This window comes from Ceratina calcarata, unplaced genomic scaffold (assembly GCF_001652005.2).
Source record: "Ceratina calcarata isolate Rehan_Ccalc_2016 unplaced genomic scaffold, ASM165200v1 scaffold178.2, whole genome shotgun sequence".
NCBI lineage: Eukaryota > Metazoa > Arthropoda > Insecta > Hymenoptera > Apidae > Ceratina > Ceratina calcarata.
Genome location: NW_017139212.1, coordinates 1048040 through 1066435, shown reverse-complemented (window position 1 = coordinate 1066435; position 18396 = coordinate 1048040). Strand labels below are relative to the sequence as shown.

At 44.5% G+C, this 18396-nt stretch overlaps 1 protein-coding gene across 3 annotated transcripts in view; it reads right to left on the bottom strand.

The window, feature by feature from the left end:
• Positions 1-18396, bottom strand: part of LOC108632888 (putative serine/threonine-protein kinase dyrk2) — a 34864-nt gene that overhangs the window by 3654 nt on the left and 12814 nt on the right. For 2 of the 3 annotated variants that reach the window (XM_018037744.2, XM_026810780.1), the window contains exons 4-7: positions 4088-5624; positions 2425-2788; positions 1980-2176; positions 944-1333 (exon numbers count right to left, since the gene is read on the bottom strand). In XM_018037744.2, coding sequence (XP_017893233.1) covers positions 944-1333; positions 1980-2176; positions 2425-2788; positions 4088-5624 — 2488 coding nt within the window. Of the gene's footprint in view, positions 1-943; positions 1334-1979; positions 2177-2424; positions 2789-4087; positions 5641-18396 lie in introns of all 3 variants that reach the window. The other variant, XM_026810781.1, reaches the window with a different exon arrangement.

Sequence of the window (18396 nt, the reverse complement as noted above, 5' to 3'; positions counted from 1 at the left end):
CGTTTGGCCGATCTCAGAGCTTCCTCTAACAATTTATCATCGCTTTTTATTAACGTAAATCGTGGCGTTCGTATTAAAAATTAAAATTCGTATTAAAATACAGAATGATTAAAAATGATGAGTCGATCTTAAAGGTGGAAGATTGTGCGGAGATAGGAAGAAAGTTTTCGTTAGCATGAGACATAATTACACAGGCAATAAACTATCGTCGTTTTAATATCTTCTGAACTGACTATCTATAAAGGGCGGAGGGTGAACAGAATTGCACGATGAAAATTTTACGGTATATACATAGGAAGTTGCCTTAACGAGTGGGAGCATTAAGGCTGATGAAAAAGAATGGAAAGAAAGTTTCACGCTGGGGAGAACAAAGTTAGCACGGTCGAAATTATCAATGATAGCCGATCTCTCCCCTCGTCGTTCGCCCGATTACAGAAATTAACCTTAAGCTCGATCTATGTCCCTGAAGTTCCGATGACGTTTGCCGGGGGCTCGAATAAAAAGTGCACACGAGTCGCCGATCGATCGATGCTATCATAAAATGAATTTTTGTACGACGGCAAACGAGCAACGGGTTTAGACCGTCCTGGGGAGGATAATGCCAGCGACACATCGACCACAGGGACTTATTAATTAAAGTCCGTTATTGATGAAGTTCCCCGGCAGTTCGGGCAACGCAAATAGTTTTCAGTGCGCCTAGCCAGAACTAATCCACGCTTTATCGAATACCGATAATTGCTGTTGGCAATTTGCCGAACAAGTTTGAATAAAGACTCGGGCGCGATTTCCTCTGAGTAGGGGAAAAAAAAGGACACGGTCGAATCGCACAGTTCGAATATTTTTTCAATCGCAAGCTAAAATCTCTATCGTTCGAGCTGATGAGTGGTAGTAATAAAAAAACTATAACGCCCACGAAACTGAAAAAAAAAAGATTGTTTTTTACCTGAAAGCTGTGCTGCTTCAGCATCGTCTTGATCAGGATGAGAGTGTCGAGCTTGGGTATTCTGGTGACTACGCGTTCCACCTCCTCGTCGGTCACGGTGACCGGAAGTCGACAGTTTTCAGACTCACTGGGCAACGGTTCTACCCCGCGATTGGTCAGCCACGCGTGTTCTTTCATCTCCGCCAACGTAATCCTCTCAGTCGGATCCTTGGCCAGCATTTTCGTAATCAATTCGCGGAGATCTTCCGAGAGAGCCGGTCTCTCCGGAAATCTTAACGGTTCGGTGCGTATCGCCGCTTGGACACCGATTATGCTTCCGGCCCCGTCCCACGGGATCCTTCCGGTCACCAAACAATACAGCGTGACTCCCATCGACCACACATCGCACAGCTGTTCACATATAATATAAGACCTTGAGTATCTGAAAGTTTCTTATCTTCATTAAATTCCAAGGTGCATTCGTAAGGTCAATTTTGATGTTGCGTATTTTAAACAGTGACCGACGATAGTTTCGGAGCACTTCGCGAATTGACTGAACCCCTCCTTTGTGGATATCGAGCTCTGACCAGCGCGAGGTGGTCGAGTAAATCGACCGCGTTGTCGATAAGGTCACGCGATAAGTCTCGGCTATAATCATGGAAATACACAAAATGGAGAGGGAACTACGTTTTCTTTTCATCGCGAACAGGCTTGATTGTGGGTCATTAAAGATCCGTAAATCGTAATTTGAATGTTTGTAAATGAATTCGCATACGTGGCCGTAAACGCAACTATTTGTTATCATCGATTTCTCTAGGTTCCCTGAAATATGTAGGTGAACTTGAAGTGTAAAGGAACTTCGGTTCGAGTTCAAGTACCAATGCAATTACAAGTAATACGAAATTTCTGTTTAAACGTTACGAGGGTTCTCTATCAAAAACGATAATTAGAGAAAAGGTAGAACGGCGATTAAACGGAGTATCGTATCATAACTCTTTGCCACCTCTATAAATACTCGACTAAATCGAAAATCGATCGCGCCGCCGTGGGTACTTACCGGTCCGGAATAATGACTGCCAGGTACAGTTGTTTCGGGCGCCGCGAACGCAGGTGTGCCTGCCGGTCCCGATAACAACTCGCCCGAACCTCTCAACTCGGCGCTCACCCCGAGATCCGCAATTTTAATCCGACCCTCGCTGTCCACCAACAAGTTACTAGGCTTTATGTCGCGGTGAACTATCCTCTGATAATGAACTGAGGACAAATAAGAAAAATCGTCTGATATTAGTAAATTCACTTGTTCAGGTGCATTAATATTTCCACACGGGACTTTCATTATAACTAGTTTTGCGACTCGAGTTTAGACGTAATGCGAAAGGAAAATCAAGTTAGCTATCTGGGACAGTTTACATTCGATACAATTTTGCACGTTTCAAGGCGACGAGCAAACTAGAGTTTCATGTATACTGAAATCAAGTTAATTGGTAAATCTGTTCACTCACGATACTCGACGCCCAGGACGATGTCGCGGAAGTTTTTCCTGGCAGTTTCCTCGTGCAAGGGTTGATCAGTAGGCACCTGAAGGATCTCTCCCCTTTGAACCAGTTCGAAGACGAGGTACAAATTGTCCTCGTCCGGATCGTCGAGGACTTCGACCAGTTTCACCACGTTCGGGTGGTCCAGTTTTTTCAGCAGCGCGATCTCCCTGTACACTTTTGCCAAAGGGTTCACAGCGCCCTTTTTCCCGGGCGCCATTCTACCAAATATACCAGCTTTTTTCATCAGCTTCTTCTTGCTGAGGATTTTCATCGCGTAGTGTGTGTCGTCTTCTTCATTGTAAACGAGCTTTACGATTCCGTAAGAACCCTGTAACGTAGAAAATAAAAAATATATAAAATGAATAAAGAATTTTACGATTCGCGAATAGTTCTATTATTTCACAGATTCATTTACTACTCTGTGAATTTTTAATTTAACCCCACGCGAAACCTCGTTTTAAGATTGTCACGTTATTTCATTTCCGAGGAATAGTACAAAAGGAGATGACAGTTCTTGTTTAAGAGAGAACAGTGCCTTTACAGCGCACGTTCATGAACTTTTCATGATACCCTTTCACCTTATTTAATTTACCGGGTGTTTTAAAAAGAAAAGTAAAAACGTGAAAGATCACTAGTACTCGGCCAAGTAAGGTATCGACCGCTATTTAATTTCTACGGTATCGTGACTCGGTTTTCTCCACATTACCGTTCCAGTGCTATTACGAAAATACCGAGAACTGCTGGAAATTTTGATATTAATTAAATCAGCAACGAGAGGCTGCCGAATTTACAGCGATCTAACGTTTAACTCGTACAAGAATTTAATTAACGCATTGGTGGTAAAATTATGCTCTAACAAGTGTTGCTATTTTTCGACATGGTTTAGCAATATTTTTAAAGCGACACTTCACTTTGACGTGGAATCTTACTATTTTAAAAGGAATGGTTATCGAGGAAAGGACTTCAAAGAGGTATTCGATCTCGATGAAACGACTTCTTCTCCTTTATTTCTTGCCAGTTCGATCGGAAAGGTTTCTGGAATTCTGCACATACGCGATTTCGCGAGAATCGAACGAAACTCGGCTCCTTTCCGGGCTAATTTTCGCGATGTTCGAACGGAGTTCCGTGCCGAGTTACCAGGAAGACGAGTCACAGATTGCTGAGATAGCGACGCGATTCGAACGATTAGAAAAGAATTCAAAAGAATGGCCAAGTTTGTCGAAGTTAGAAAGAGAAGTACGTAATTGGACAATTTGAATAACTTCTGTGAAATTATACAGGCCTGCACGTCGAGGAAGTTCAAGTTTACAGTGGCCGTTTCTTATCGGTAAAAGCTTTTCTCGTGCACCGAGGAACGATAGAAAGAAAATGAATGGGTTATTTACGAAATTGGGCCAATTTGCGCCGCGATACGATCTCCACGCGAAAGAAGGTGAAAGCGCACGGCATAAAGGCGGCCTTCTTTCCACGATACTTCACGAATCGATAAGAATTGTCATATAAAACAAGCGTTGCACCGCGATCCTGGTTTATTCAATTGCAAAAATTCACTCACTGAATAAGCTTTACGAAATATGAAATTCATATGAAACACGTTTCAATGAAATCGATAAAACAAATTACCCACCTGACCGATGTTGTCCAGGAGCTTGTACTGATTCAGCTGAAGAGCGCCTTGTCTATTATCGATGGAGACCCTTCTGCTCTCTCTGAGAGGTCTCCTCCTGTTCCTAGGCGACCCTTGAGGGCTCCCGTAAGGAGAATAAGGACAGTAGGGATAGATAGGTCTCACGGAAACGCTGGAGGCGTCACCCAAGTACCTCTGACCCCCGGCTTCTCCGGTCGAGATCACGTTTCTTATATTCGAGTCGTCGTCCGACGTCAGCGTCTGTATGTCGCTGGAAATGCTTCCCTTTAGCGTAAAAATATTCGACGACGCGTTTCTGGGCTCCGAGGAAGTTCCAACGCACGCGCTCACGTCGTCTTGTTTGGAGACTTGAAAGGCTATCCTGCTGTCCAATTGCAATTCGTTGTCCACCCTGTCTTCCGATTGGGTGGACAGTAATTGGTACATTTTTACGGGACGTGGAATGATGTTGAGATAAACGTTGTCTTTGACGGATTTCTGAGTCATCTGATCGCGCAGTTTGCCTTTATCAGTCCTCAGGGGATCCTCCTTGGTTTCCGATACGAAGCCTCTGCATTTCTCAGAGTTTATGGTCTTTAGTTTACTAAAAGCCTCATCGGATCTATTAACAGGTCCAACGATGTTTGCACTTTTTATGCAACTGGAGTCAGAGATCGACGGGATTTGGACCGAACTCCTCGAGGTAGGAGATGACATTGACATTCGATTTATAGAATCGCAGAGCGAAGAATCGAAAATCGTAGGGCTCACGCGATTTACTAAACTGGAATTGTCGCCTAAACTCGTTTCCCTGCCTCTGAGGGTCTCTTTCGTCTCTTCGATGTTCGGCATCTCGAATCCGGTGTTGGATACCTTTCTGTGAACCTCTGTGGTAGGCATCCTTTCGCTTTCGACGCCCTCCGTCAAATTCTCCTCGGGTCTACTCAACAGAATTCTCGAGTTCAACCGTTTCGGGCCTGTGGAGGATCTCCGCCTCTCCTTGAACGACAGAGAGAAATCCTGCAGGACGTCGACGGTGGAAGAATTCCTTCTGTCCTCATCGAAGGTCCCTAGATTGCTCGCGTACCCACTGCTCTCTCTTCTAGGTCGGTTCACTCTATGGCTTCTGGACTTTAAGATCTCCCTGAGCGAAGGAAGTCCTTCGGCTTCTTCCAGGAACAACGCACTGTCCTTTCTCACTTCCACTATCTCCTGATCGGATGTATCCTCGGGACTGGATGGAATCCTGGTGGAATCTTCACAAGGCTTGGCCGACTCTCCCGAAAGCAGCTTGACAGACACTTTCCCTTCCGCCGGACTCGGCGATTTGTCTAGCACGCTCGATTTCTTCCAAACGGTTTGAGGATACTGGAATCTGGATTCCTTGGATGCCAGACTGCCAATTCTTCGACTCGAAAATTGATCGGTGGACGCGGTGGAAGGCAACGGGAATATGATTTTCGATGTGTCCTCTGCCACGGCGACCGTCAAGGACTTTGAAATCGATCCCGGCGACTCCTCGTCGATCGCGCTGTGCCTGCGGTCAGAAAAATCTTTCTATTCCATTGATACGAATTCACGGTAAAGGGAATTATCTCTCAGGAGCGGTAACACGGCTCGAGTTCTCAAACCCGGATGCGAATAATCGATCGATTCGCGCGTATAGCTGTTTAATCACGCCGACGGAAACGGGACAATACGTTAACAGCAATTAATCTCTTCCCGTGGAACAAGCGCCGCCGGGAAACAATCCGTCGAGGCGACACAATCTACTATAGCGACGCTATAAACTCCGTCAAATTCGACCGAAACGAATCTCCTCTGGCCCGGGGAAATTGCTCGAGCAAATAACGTTTTACGATTCGTCGCGATATAATATAATATATATACGAACCGTCAATTTCCCGTTGGATCGGACTTTATACGATTGTAAAATCGCGGAACAACAATGACTGGTAGCTGTCACCAGAACGAATTGAATTTCCTCGAAAACAAGCGCCGGTCAACTTTTTCGAGTGCTCGCAAACTTCAACCTCGAAACACCAAATTCGATCTGCGTTTGACATTTAATCGGTGCGCTCCCGCCGCCCCTTCACGGTCTCGTTTCACCAACGCTGGACCAGGTGGAAGTTCTACTCACACACCTGGCCCGTTTCAACGCATCCCCTGTGAACGCATTTGTTTCCTGATCGACAAGACAGACAATAGTAGATTGTGTACGTAGGGCGCAAAATAGGGCATTCTAGCACCGGCACGAGTGTGAATTTCGCCCAAGCGAAGCGAGGGCGACAAATTCACACGAGTGACAGAATGCCCTTTGCGCCCTGGTGCACATACTATTTTTTGACACGCCGGGCGAGAAATTAATCGATAACAAAAGCCATCGAAGTTGTAATTATATCATTTTCCGTCTTTTCCGCCCTAGGGCGGGAATGTGCTATTTTGCGCCCGCTAAACATGCACGAGAAACCGAATTTCGCGCCCGGAGGGTCAAAAATGCTTTTACGGATGCTATTCGTGATTTATCACGTGGTCAGTATTTTCGCAGACGAGCAAACGAGCTCGAAGAGACACGAACGTGCGATCGGAGAACGGCGCCATTTAAATTTCATATTTTGTCACCTTCTTCAAGCCGTAGGCATCTCCATTGCAAATCGACGCTCGTTTAATTCGCATATACGCGAGCCGAGTTCGTTCGCTCAGGATTTAATGAGCTTCGTATACCCCGGGGGCTGAAACTTCCGACTGAATCTCGACCGCGAAACTCGTCGAACGATCCCCGTTACATTGTAAATGCGCTGCCTACTCATCTGTTATTCCCATCGTTCCCTACCTCGAGGATAATAATAATAATTCATACGAGAACGTTCGTACTAGCTCCAGTTCTCGGGATTCCTATCATAAATTCGAGGGCTAATCGTTCTCTAAGCTCCGGTTCTAAGTAGAGAGCAGAAATTTTTCAGCGGCAACGATTTGACTTGGAAATACGCTCGCGACGCGGATCAATTGTTCGGGGTCCGAAGTAGGCCAATGAATACCGAGCCGCGAACACGATCTGCATTCGGCGAGGGTTTCCTCGTTCGTCATCTCGCCGAATTAGACTCGGCCCCGCTTTGAGCCGGCCGCTATTATCTCGCGCGTTCTCTGTTCAAAAGAATCTGCACACGGCCAAACGGAATTCATCCCGGGAACAGGAGCGAGTTTAATTCAGTATCCAGTTCTGAAACGCGAGCTCGTGGAATTTTCTCTGGGTAAACGCATTGGTGCGAACAGAATTTGCAAAGCGGACAGGTGCAGACTCGACTGTGCACGTTCAACTGCTATACGTGCTCCTCGTACGTAAACGTCAACGTAAGGAATTGTTCTCTCTCTCTCTCTTTCTGTCTCTCTCTCTCTTTGAATATGCGAATCGACTCGTCTTTCGAAGCCGACGTTTCAACGATGCGACGAACAATTGATTATAATAAACAATAAGTCTCGACGGGAACGTTCGTTTTAAGCCCCGTTTTAAACAAATCTGAATCTTCCACGAGCAGAAAGGCGAGGAGACGTCGAAACGGAAATTGGATCTGGTTGACTAGATTTACGAGGCCCTCAGGAAATTCGCCGGTGAGTTCGACGCGTGTGTCGTGTTGGTAGATATAGCGACGGCTAGAACTGCTGCCTTTGAATCACAAGTGATTCGATCACGTTCGTTTTCGACCACGGCGTTCGTTTCTAACTGCTTTATTAACAAACAATAGCACCTGCATACTTCTCACATGAGTCGTGCAGGTTTAATAGATTGTCGTCGAGCACGAACTGTTACGTTTTTCGCAATCCGTCATTTGTCACGTAAAATTACGTGTTTAGTAGACTCGCGGTAGAGTTCGGGTGTCGATCGTGACGCATTCATTGTGTCGAAGTAACAAATAATAATACTTGAAGGACGGTATACGACAAAGGAGGTGGGCTTCCGAAGACGGAACGAGGACTCGAGCTACGAGCAGCAGGGATCCCTGGGCGAACAATTCTACGTCATCTCTACGTATAAGCACGGAGGCGTAAGCCGCGAAATGCGATATTGCCCGTGGGGCTCGTAGGCGCACCGAGTCCTTAACAACCTCCGATCGCGAACACGACGCTCGGAATCGTTAAACGCGAACGATCTCGTAGCGATGTAAATGGGTCGGACCACGTAAATTATTGTACCAACCACAAACGTTATATGAAACGTTGGGAGAAATCGATATATCTTCGCGAATTCGTTTCGGAACGATCGTGGAGTCGTTAGAGGGTTTCTCTGTTAGGCACGTAACCGAGATAATTCCGAACGATAATTAGTGTCGGGCGTTAACTGTTACGTTTGACGTCTGAGATGCTGACCTCGGCGAGATAAACGCAACAGCGCAAACATCGCAGCAAGCGCGTGGGATCTCCCGCGTAAACACGTCGCAGATTCGGATTAAAGAGAAGATAGGTCTGTTGGGAAACCTTCTTGGTCGGAAATGTCACGGTCCAATTAAATCTAACCAGTACGTCGATAGAGACTCATTATGATCCGACAAAGGGAGCTAAGTCCTTGAACTTTGACTACTAGTTCCTTTTACGGCATTTACTGATAAAACACGCTTCGACGTTTGACAATCAAATAATTATTACATAAATTTAAGATAAGAATATGAATGTGAATGAGATAAGANAGGTTGGCCCTCAGGAAATTCGCCGGTGAGTTCGACGCGTGTGTCGTGTAGGTAGATATAGCGATGGCTAGAACTGCTGCCTTTGAATCACAAGTGATTCGATCACGTTCGTTTTCGACCACGGCGTTCGTTTCTAACTGCTTTATTAACAAACAATAGCACCTGCATACTTCTCACATGAGTCGTGCAGGTTTAATAGATTGTCGTCGAGCACGAACTGTTACGTTTTTCGCAATCCGTCATTTGTCACGTAAAATTACGTGTTTAGTAGACTCGCGGTAGAGTTCGGGTGTCGATCGTGACGCATTCATTGTGTCGAAGTAACAAATAATAATACTTGAAGGACGGTATACGACAAAGGAGGTGGGCTTCCGAAGACGGAACGAGGACTCGAGCTACGAGCAGCAGGGATCCCTGGGCGAACAATTCTACGTCATCTCTACGTATAAGCACGGAGGCGTAAGCCGCGAAATGCGATATTGCCCGTGGGGCTCGTAGGCGCACCGAGTCCTTAACAACCTCCGATCGCGAACACGACGCTCGGAATCGTTAAACGCGAACGATCTCGTAGCGATGTAAATGGGTCGGACCACGTAAATTATTGTACCAACCACAAACGTTATATGAAACGTTGGGAGAAATCGATATATCTTCGCGAATTCGTTTCGGAACGATCGTGGAGTCGTTAGAGGGTTTCTCTGTTAGGCACGTAACCGAGATAATTCCGAACGATAATTAGTGTCGGGCGTTAACTGTTACGTTTGACGTCTGAGATGCTGACCTCGGCGAGATAAACGCAACAGCGCAAACATCGCAGCAAGCGCGTGGGATCTCCCGCGTAAACACGTCGCAGATTCGGATTAAAGAGAAGATAGGTCTGTTGGGAAACCTTCTTGGTCGGAAATGTCACGGTCCAATTAAATCTAACCAGTACGTCGATAGAGACTCATTATGATCCGACAAAGGGAGCTAAGTCCTTGAACTTTGACTACTAGTTCCTTTTACGGCATTTACTGATAAAACACGCTTCGACGTTTGACAATCAAATAATTATTACATAAATTTAAGATAAGAATATGAATGTGAATGAGATAAGAGAATATGAATATGGATGGGATAAGAATATGTTCGGAGTCACTTTCAACAATTATGCCAATGATAATGATCCTCGGCCTGCGCGTTCGGGATCATTAATGCTATCATTTGCGCCATGTATCATCGTACGCCTCGCATTGTTTCGACTATTGGTTACGACGTTGATTAATCCTCGTCGCGCCAGAACCACCGATGACGTCGGCATCGCCAAAATGCGAGGGTAAACAACGAAATACGCTTTCCTTGGTCGCAATCGAGTAAAGAAATAAATTGACATGATAAAAATAATAACTCAGAGGTTATCATGTGTCAATGCCGAGGAAACAAGCTCGATCTTCGGCCAATAAATATTGTCGACTTTTCCTATTAAAATTCAACACCTCGCGCCCGCCGTGAGATGCGATCGGATCGGGAGCAGGTACTTACATAGCAAATACTTCCCACAGCAAATATCGACCTATGCACGCGGGTCATCCCATGGAATTCGCATATGTCTGCTCGTGGGCGTACCGAGATACGAACGGGACGCGGAAACGTTGCTTCCTTGATTTAAGAGCACCGACCTTTTCGCGCCCGAGACATTTTCAAACAACGTTTGCTTCACGTAGGCGAAAACTTTGTCACAAAACACCTTTTAGCATAACCAGTTGAGCAAAAGTTACTCAGCAAATTCTACACGCGTATCTATGCAGATTTCGTGACTCGGCAAGAATTAAAAAGCTATCAGTTTTTCTGCCAACGTGGAAGCAAGTGTTTTTATCCGTGGTAATCGCTTAAGATCGGATCGAAAACGGCATCGACATTCTTTCTTACTAGAATTCGTATAGGAACCGTGAACCGTGAAACTGTGTTCCGTGCAGGTATCGTGTCCATAAATTCGAGGCGAGGCTGTTAGCATCGAGTTTCTATATCGCGACAGGCACTAAGGCGCGGCTACTCTCCCGCGGGACAAGCCTTTTATGGGCCAGCATAAATTCTAACTGTTCGCTCCCCTCACATCCGAAAACATTCACTGGAAACTCGATTCTCGTAACGAATTTTCACTTTGCAGTTATTCAGTTTATACCTTGAATTTAATGTGAAAGCGCATACAAACGAACGAATTCATTTATGACTCGGAGATACGCGAAGGGGTTATTATGTATTAATTTTGTTTGATATCCTCTGCGGAAACTCGTTGGAAAACGGTTCTCGCATGAAGTTCCTGATTAAATGATACGACCTTAGAGATCACTGGGATGAGTGAAGCGAGATCGTTCAAGACGTTGACTCCCGTTTCTACGGCAAGGAGGCTAATTGCCATCAGTCTGCGTTAGCAGTTTCGAAAAACCGTGTGTACGTGCGCAACTTCTCTCTTCCGCCAGACCACCCATTATACGTTTGCGCCCCGCGCCGAGAGAATTCCTCTCCCACTTATTGTCAAGGACTTGATATACAGCCACTCGCGGTGCTGCACCTGATCCTCTTCCAACTATTTAGGCGGGACTTCTTGCCAATTTGCAACGAACTTGCGAAACTTCTCGACTCCCTCTACAAACCTTCCACTTTGTCGCGGTATCTCGCGATCGGGGAGTCGCGAGAATCTTACATTAAAACGTTATATGTATAGACGGCGAGCTTTGTTCGTCGGACGCCGGATTAAGTCGTAATGCGCTTATCGTTCGGTCAACTCGAGATTTAAGGCCGGCACTCGAGACCGCATCCTGTGCGCAGTGCACACGTGAACACTTCAAACGATAAACTCCGACGAGATCTATTTCCGTGCCAATCGTAGCAAAATAGCTACTCTTAACCCAGAACCCCACAAGAAATTGGAAAAGGGTCAACTTCTGACGTCCCTAAATGGCAGTTCTGATATCAAAGAGACTGGGCCGTCGTTCCGTGGCACGTTCTCTGAAAGTTTCCGATCTCTCGCTTGTAACGCGCGAAGTGGCGACCCAGCGGAATTTCAAATTCGAACAAACTTCTTTCTGGACATGTTCCGGATTCTGTGCACGAGGGATCGAGTTACCCGACATACGAGGTAGCGATCCTGTTTAATCCCCCGGGAACCGATGATCTCTCTCTTAAATACGAAATTCGCGACGCTTGATATGGAGACGCTAGAGTTAATTAGCAGCTGTAATTACCGATCCCGTTACCTAACGAGGAGAATCGTAAAGAGAAAAAGTGTAACTGTATCGCGTCGCGCCGATCGTTTAACTTCACAGTGAGATGCTAATTAGTTCCCTCAATTAATCTAATTGCCGTCGATTCGTCAGCTTCTCCACTCGCGTGCGGTCTGCGAAATAACAGTTCCGATCGGAATTTGAACTTGAAAACCGGAGAGTATCTCGGAGATCGAAAAATTGGTGAAGAGAATGAAATTTGAATTCGCTGCTGTCTGATTTACTGACGCGGTAATAAATGAACGGGGTGATGATCAGCTGCGCGTGACACCGTTTGTCTTTCCCATCGCGATATGGTTTCGGGCGTTGAGCAGATAGATTCGACAACAGTTTCTGTCGGCACCGATTAAACCTATGTACATCGACGCAGCAAGTCAGTCTACGATATGTACGAAAGTGATTAAATTCTACGTTACGTATAATAAATAGAAGTCGAGTATTTCTGTTGATTTACGAAGTTGTACAGCGAGCTTGATAACAAATACGAAAATATGTTTGTCCGGATTGATTGAAGTATCTTATTTTTTGTCAACTGACCTTCCGGATAAAGCGCGGATTATTAAAGAGAATTGATAACTAATGTGATAGTGCGACTTGGAAGACGTAAAGTTGACGTGCAAGCATCGAGCTTTAATCGCAACTTCGAAGCTCTCTATTTTTCCTTGTGTCAATTGAAAATGTAGCAACTCGTGAAATGTTTATACAACGCGGTCGACGATTTGAAGTAACAATTTTCGAAGAACGTCAAAAGCTGTCCGCGTCCCATGTAATATTTATCGACGCGGCGCAAATTCCTTTTCCAAGCCACTCGGGCTGAAAAATAACCGTCAGCGACGATTAACGTCGACGTATCGATTCGTCTCGAACACTTTTGCCTGAATGTGCTTCGACACGTGCGTAAACGTTCGCGTTATGCGTTAAACACAGCTGCAAAAGCTAAACAAACCCGGCAACATCACGATATCAATCCAGTGACGTACGACCGGTTTATTTAATCGTCGAAAATTAACGTTGGTCGCGGTTCGCATCGGCATATTTAAACAGCTTTGCTTTTCTTTCTTCTCACTGTAGAAACAAAAAGCAACAATTTCGCAGGGGAAATAAACATCGTCGAGAACGATTAACGTCTTGTTTTACGATCGATATAAAAGCAGATAATTTTAGTTCTCAATTGGAAACGACTGCTTATCGAGTATTTAAAGAGCTTGCACTGAGTCCACGGGAAAATAGATTTTTAGAATTATGGATTTCCAATCGGTGATTTAGCAAACTTCAAAACCATTCGTTCATTGATTTCGCTGTGGGTTAAATCTCACCGCGCGAGGAAATGGATCAGAGATCACCAAAGTTCATCTCGCTAACTAACTCTCCGAAACAAAGTTCGCTGTTTGTTAGTATTGATCGACGAAACAAAAGTTGTTTCCCGACACCGACGCAGTTCACTATTATAAATATTTGCTGTACTTAAAGTGAATGTTAACTTTCGCACTCACCACCACTCGTCTCGAGCTATTTCTCGAAATCCGTCAATCGTCTACTTCGGAACCGGTTGTTTTTGATTGGATAACGTTTATGACTTTTGCACACTGTTCATCGTTGTTTTTCACCGTCAGACAGCTAATATTTCGCAAGCGTAATGAGATCCAGTCGGAACGGCTTCCGGTCAGCAGCCTAACCGGAGTCAGACTCGCGTCGCAGACAGTGTTTCCTCGGCTTGGAACCACGTTACCGCGATGTCGGGACCTCGTGCTCGTCCCACCACTGGCGTTCTCGATCGGAGCCGAGCCAAAGCCGTGCATCCGTCGTACCAGCGGCCTCTGAACCGATTACGTAACGGCGGAAAGGAAAGAGCGGATGACACAGCCTCGACGATCTCTCCCCGAGAGTCGGAAGGCCTGTCAATCCTTTTCTGACACGACGGGACCGGTTCAACGACCGAACACCTTACGAACATGGACTCTGACCGAAATCCAAACACGCTCGCTGACAAGGCGACGTTCCGAACGATGCCAGCGATGTACATCCATATTCATTAAAACCAGTTTCTTTCGTAACTGAATTATTACATTGAATACGGATTAACAAACGGCACTGCCATGATTAATATTGACAGAAAAACGTTGTCGGTCTACTATTCGATATTTATTACTATTGATTTATCAGACCGCGACTCGGTTTTGTCCTCGTAGCATTTTTATCGGACGTTCCTGTCGATTAATCACGAGAAACAATAAAAAGTATCTCATGTTTCAATGCATCGTAATCCTTTGGTACGAGTTGGCTGGTCTATCTTCGTTTCCTTCCAATCAGATTCTTCATCGAGTCGAAAGACATTATCGATGGAATATGAAACACGTCGGACAATGCTGACAAACGTTTCAGCAACGTTCAAACCACAGTCAGCGATATTCGCTGGACTAATTATCGGACTGGTCATTACACGAATTAATGAATTTCGCGTTCTGAAAATCGCTTGTCCATTAATAATATCGATAATGGCTACGTCGACGAACTGATCGTAATCGACTAATTGAGTAGAGACCTGTCGGCCAATATAATTACTAAATTACAGATGTCATGCGTTTATCAAAAAATTGTATCTACGTAAGGAGCGCTCGATATTAAAATATACGATATTTAAATGACTAATTTTCCTAATCAATATAAAATCATAAATGTTTTACACAGGAATCCGCAGTCTAGATTTCGCGTGTGCGTAGTTAGGAGACTTATTAACGGTCGATCGACACGCGTTAATTAAGAGCGCGTTCCATTACGAAACGGGAAGATCGTTAATCGTCCGTGCGATTACCGAGCACGTTCCACTGGCGAGGCGCGAGGGAAGGAAATTGCGGCGAGTGTCACGCAAAATGCAAATCCGCGTGTACCATGTACATACGTACATATCCCGTCCGATCTTCCACGCCTGATCTCGATCGAGCTCGTAAATATCGCCGTTTAATTATGCGCGAACGTCGCATCATTCACTTAAGGATGTATTGGCTATACAGTCAATCCCAAAAGTTTATGTACCTTAGAAAAACGCATTTCCTATAATTAAAAAGAAATCAGACGTCGGAGGAATAATGCTAATAATAAATAGCTACGTGCTAAAAAGTATAGAAGGAAATATCCAATTAAGTATTGACGCTGACAAAAATTTTTTTTCTTCAAAATTGCGAAAAATGCTTCAAATAAAAGTTGTTCTTCTTCTAACTTCGATATTTAACGAGTTACGTATGATTATTTGGCATTTTATGGGTACTGATAAAATCCGACCATTCCACCGTCGAAATAGCCAACTTTTGACAAAAAGTTTCGTTTTTCCTTAATTACTCCTAAACCGTTGAATCTACGGGAAAATTGTATAGAACCTTTCTTGTAGAGGACGACGAGATCTACAATTTCTGTATAAAAGTTTTCCGCTAGCATTAATATTTAACGAGTTATTGACGAAAAACGAAAAAACAGTTTTTTGCAAATTACTCGTTAAGTATTGACGCTAGCGAAAAATTTTTACATGGAATTTGTAGATCTCGTCGTCCTCTACAAGAAAGGTCTGATGCAATTTTTCCGTAGATCCCACGGTTTGGAAGTTATTGGCAAAAAACGAAAATTTGGAAGAAATTGAAGGGGTACCCCTTGGAAAAATCTCGGAAAAATCGGAAATCTTTTTTTGTTGTTTATTATTAGCAATGTTCTTCCGACGTCTGATTTCTTTTTAAAAAATGCTTTTCTAAAGTGCATAAACTTTTAGGATTGACTGTATAGCCAATACATCCTTAACCGAACTTGCCCGTGAAGGCTCTTTACAATCGTTCCTTATCGCTTTTGTAGCTTCATCTGGGAAAACCTTTTAGTATATTAATTCCAACACGTCTCGGATCTCTCAATTTTGCCTTGCAAATCAACTGGATTTTATCAGTCTGAAAACTGCATTGTAAGTTGCATGATGACTCGTGACACTATCGTCTCATTACATTAATCCTTCCATGTCGCTTCGCAATTGAGTTGCATTTTAGTGACGCATCGAATGTTGTAAGAATTCCAGGATTCGTGCAACGTTGTTTCATTAACCAATCGGGGATTCGTTAAAAATTTCATATCTCGCGTGATTTAAAATGGCTGGCGGCGATCGATTCCCGATTGACACCGGTCGCCCGGAAAGACGGGCTGGACGTGACAATTCTCGGAGCAAGAACAAGAGATAACGATGGATAAAAGAGAGCGGCGATGTATCGAGCCGTAACTTGAACAGGATTACCTCGCGTATGAACGAGCACGTCAGTGAAAAGCTACCCTTTAAACGCGGTCCAACGAACCGGAAGCACCGCGAGAGCCAATGCGGAGATCGAACGCAGACAGGGTCGAGGAGGACGGGACCGAGGATGTCGGGCTAAATAAGTACAGAAATGAAAGAAATAGAAAAATAGCGCACTAAAACCTGGTACTACTAAACTAATTTTATTGACAACTAAATGATTGCGGATTTTGTTGATAGACTTCTTACTTAAAATCCGCAATTACTTATTTACTTGCCAACCTAATATAAATGTGCAAGAGAATTTTGTAATTGTTGCACGATTTCAACTGGCTATGGTCTATCATTGTTTGCGTCACCTTGAAGAGACAAGGCTCGTCTTTTAGCCATTCTTCTCGCGGAATAGCGAACGAGTTTTTCGTCTGACCCGGTTTTCATCGTCGCCTTCGTTAGCTAAGCGGTCGCTCGTGTATTCCGTTTCTGCTTCAAGGATTTCCTCGTTGCTCGTCTGCTCGCGTCGATTTCAGTCCCAACGGAGATAGCGTCGCGTTCTACCTACACTGATACGCTGTTACCGAAGCTACCCTTTCTACAGCGATTTTAATCACGAAATCGACCATTGAATAGAGCTCGACTCTGTTTGCACCTTTCTTTTAATAAATTAAGAGATAATAGCCTCTGATGAATTCTCGAAAATGAAAAGCACGCGCGTATTTAGCTTAGCGACAAATTCGTGGCGCGCATGCTGGCGTGTTCCAGTCGCGTGCAACGAAGCAATTCATTAATCACTGTACGTGGCGATAACTCATGGGGTTCCAGACGAAATTCCTTCACGGCGAGTGAACCAAATCGACGGGGAGAGAAAGAGAGAAAGAGAGAGAGACTGCATGCAAAATTCCATGCGTCGCATTCGCGAAACCATAATTCAAGTCCGTGTCCGCTCTTGGAACTCCCGTTTCATAATTCACCGCACAAAGTAGAGACCCATACTTTGTACAAATGGTCCCGCCGCGACGCGAATTATCGACCGTGAACTTTTAAAATTCGACATTGCACTTTTAAATACATGGTGCAAGTCCTACGTTTACGATGATTGAAATATTTGATCACTGAGGAAATGACTTTGTTCAATGGAATATCATTTAATTTCATCGCCAGATGGAATCAGAGATCCGACGCGAGAGACATTAAACAGATTCGATTACGTGGGAGAACAATGAAAAGCGGGAAATAATAGTACACGGCCATCCGGCGTGTTCTGAAACAGGGTTGCGAATATGCTTTTACAGTATTAACCTACACTTCGACCCTGTGGATTATTCTAGCTCCGATTCTAACAATAATCTGGATTCGTTCGAATCGCTCGATCCCTCGTATACAAAATATGAAATGAAAATGTAGAACAAAAGCTATCGCATAAATTTTTAAATGCGAGCTGTTCCCTTCTGAGCATTTTAAGCGCTCGAAGCGTACGTTGAGGAGAAGAGGAGTTTTTATCAGACAGCAATTTGCCGTGCAGGGGATGACGAAAACTTTCATTAAGAGTCATCAACGGAGAGAGGAGAAAAAAGCAACCACCCACGGACCATCGCTTCCAGCTATCGTTGAATGGTTACAGTGAAATCGTCCCATCCCGGATCCACGTGCCAACGCAAGAACAGAGGAGAGAGAACATCTCCTCTCTGCGGTTGACGTTGCGACGCGACGCGTCAGAAAGGAAAGAGCAATTATTTAGACGAGCTCCGTGCCGCGTTCGCGAGTATCGATCGTGTTCGAGACAAGGTTAAAAATATCTATTTGCATGTCAAGATACATTATGGCTGATTAGAACTGTGTAGCTACCTTAATTCTTCTCGCCGACTCTCTCTCTACACCGAAGGTCGACCAACTGATCGAAGTGAAATTTATTATACCCATTGCTGGACTCTAATTCCGCGGATGTGCCACAAATAGTCATAGGCTATAAGCGGATCTAACGCCTCGCGCGATTAAGGTAGCTCGCTATTTGGGTCCTACAATGGGCTTATTTTAAAATAAGAATATGAAGTGAAAATTTCATTATTAAATGTATACTATCATTTCCACATTCATATATTTTAATGT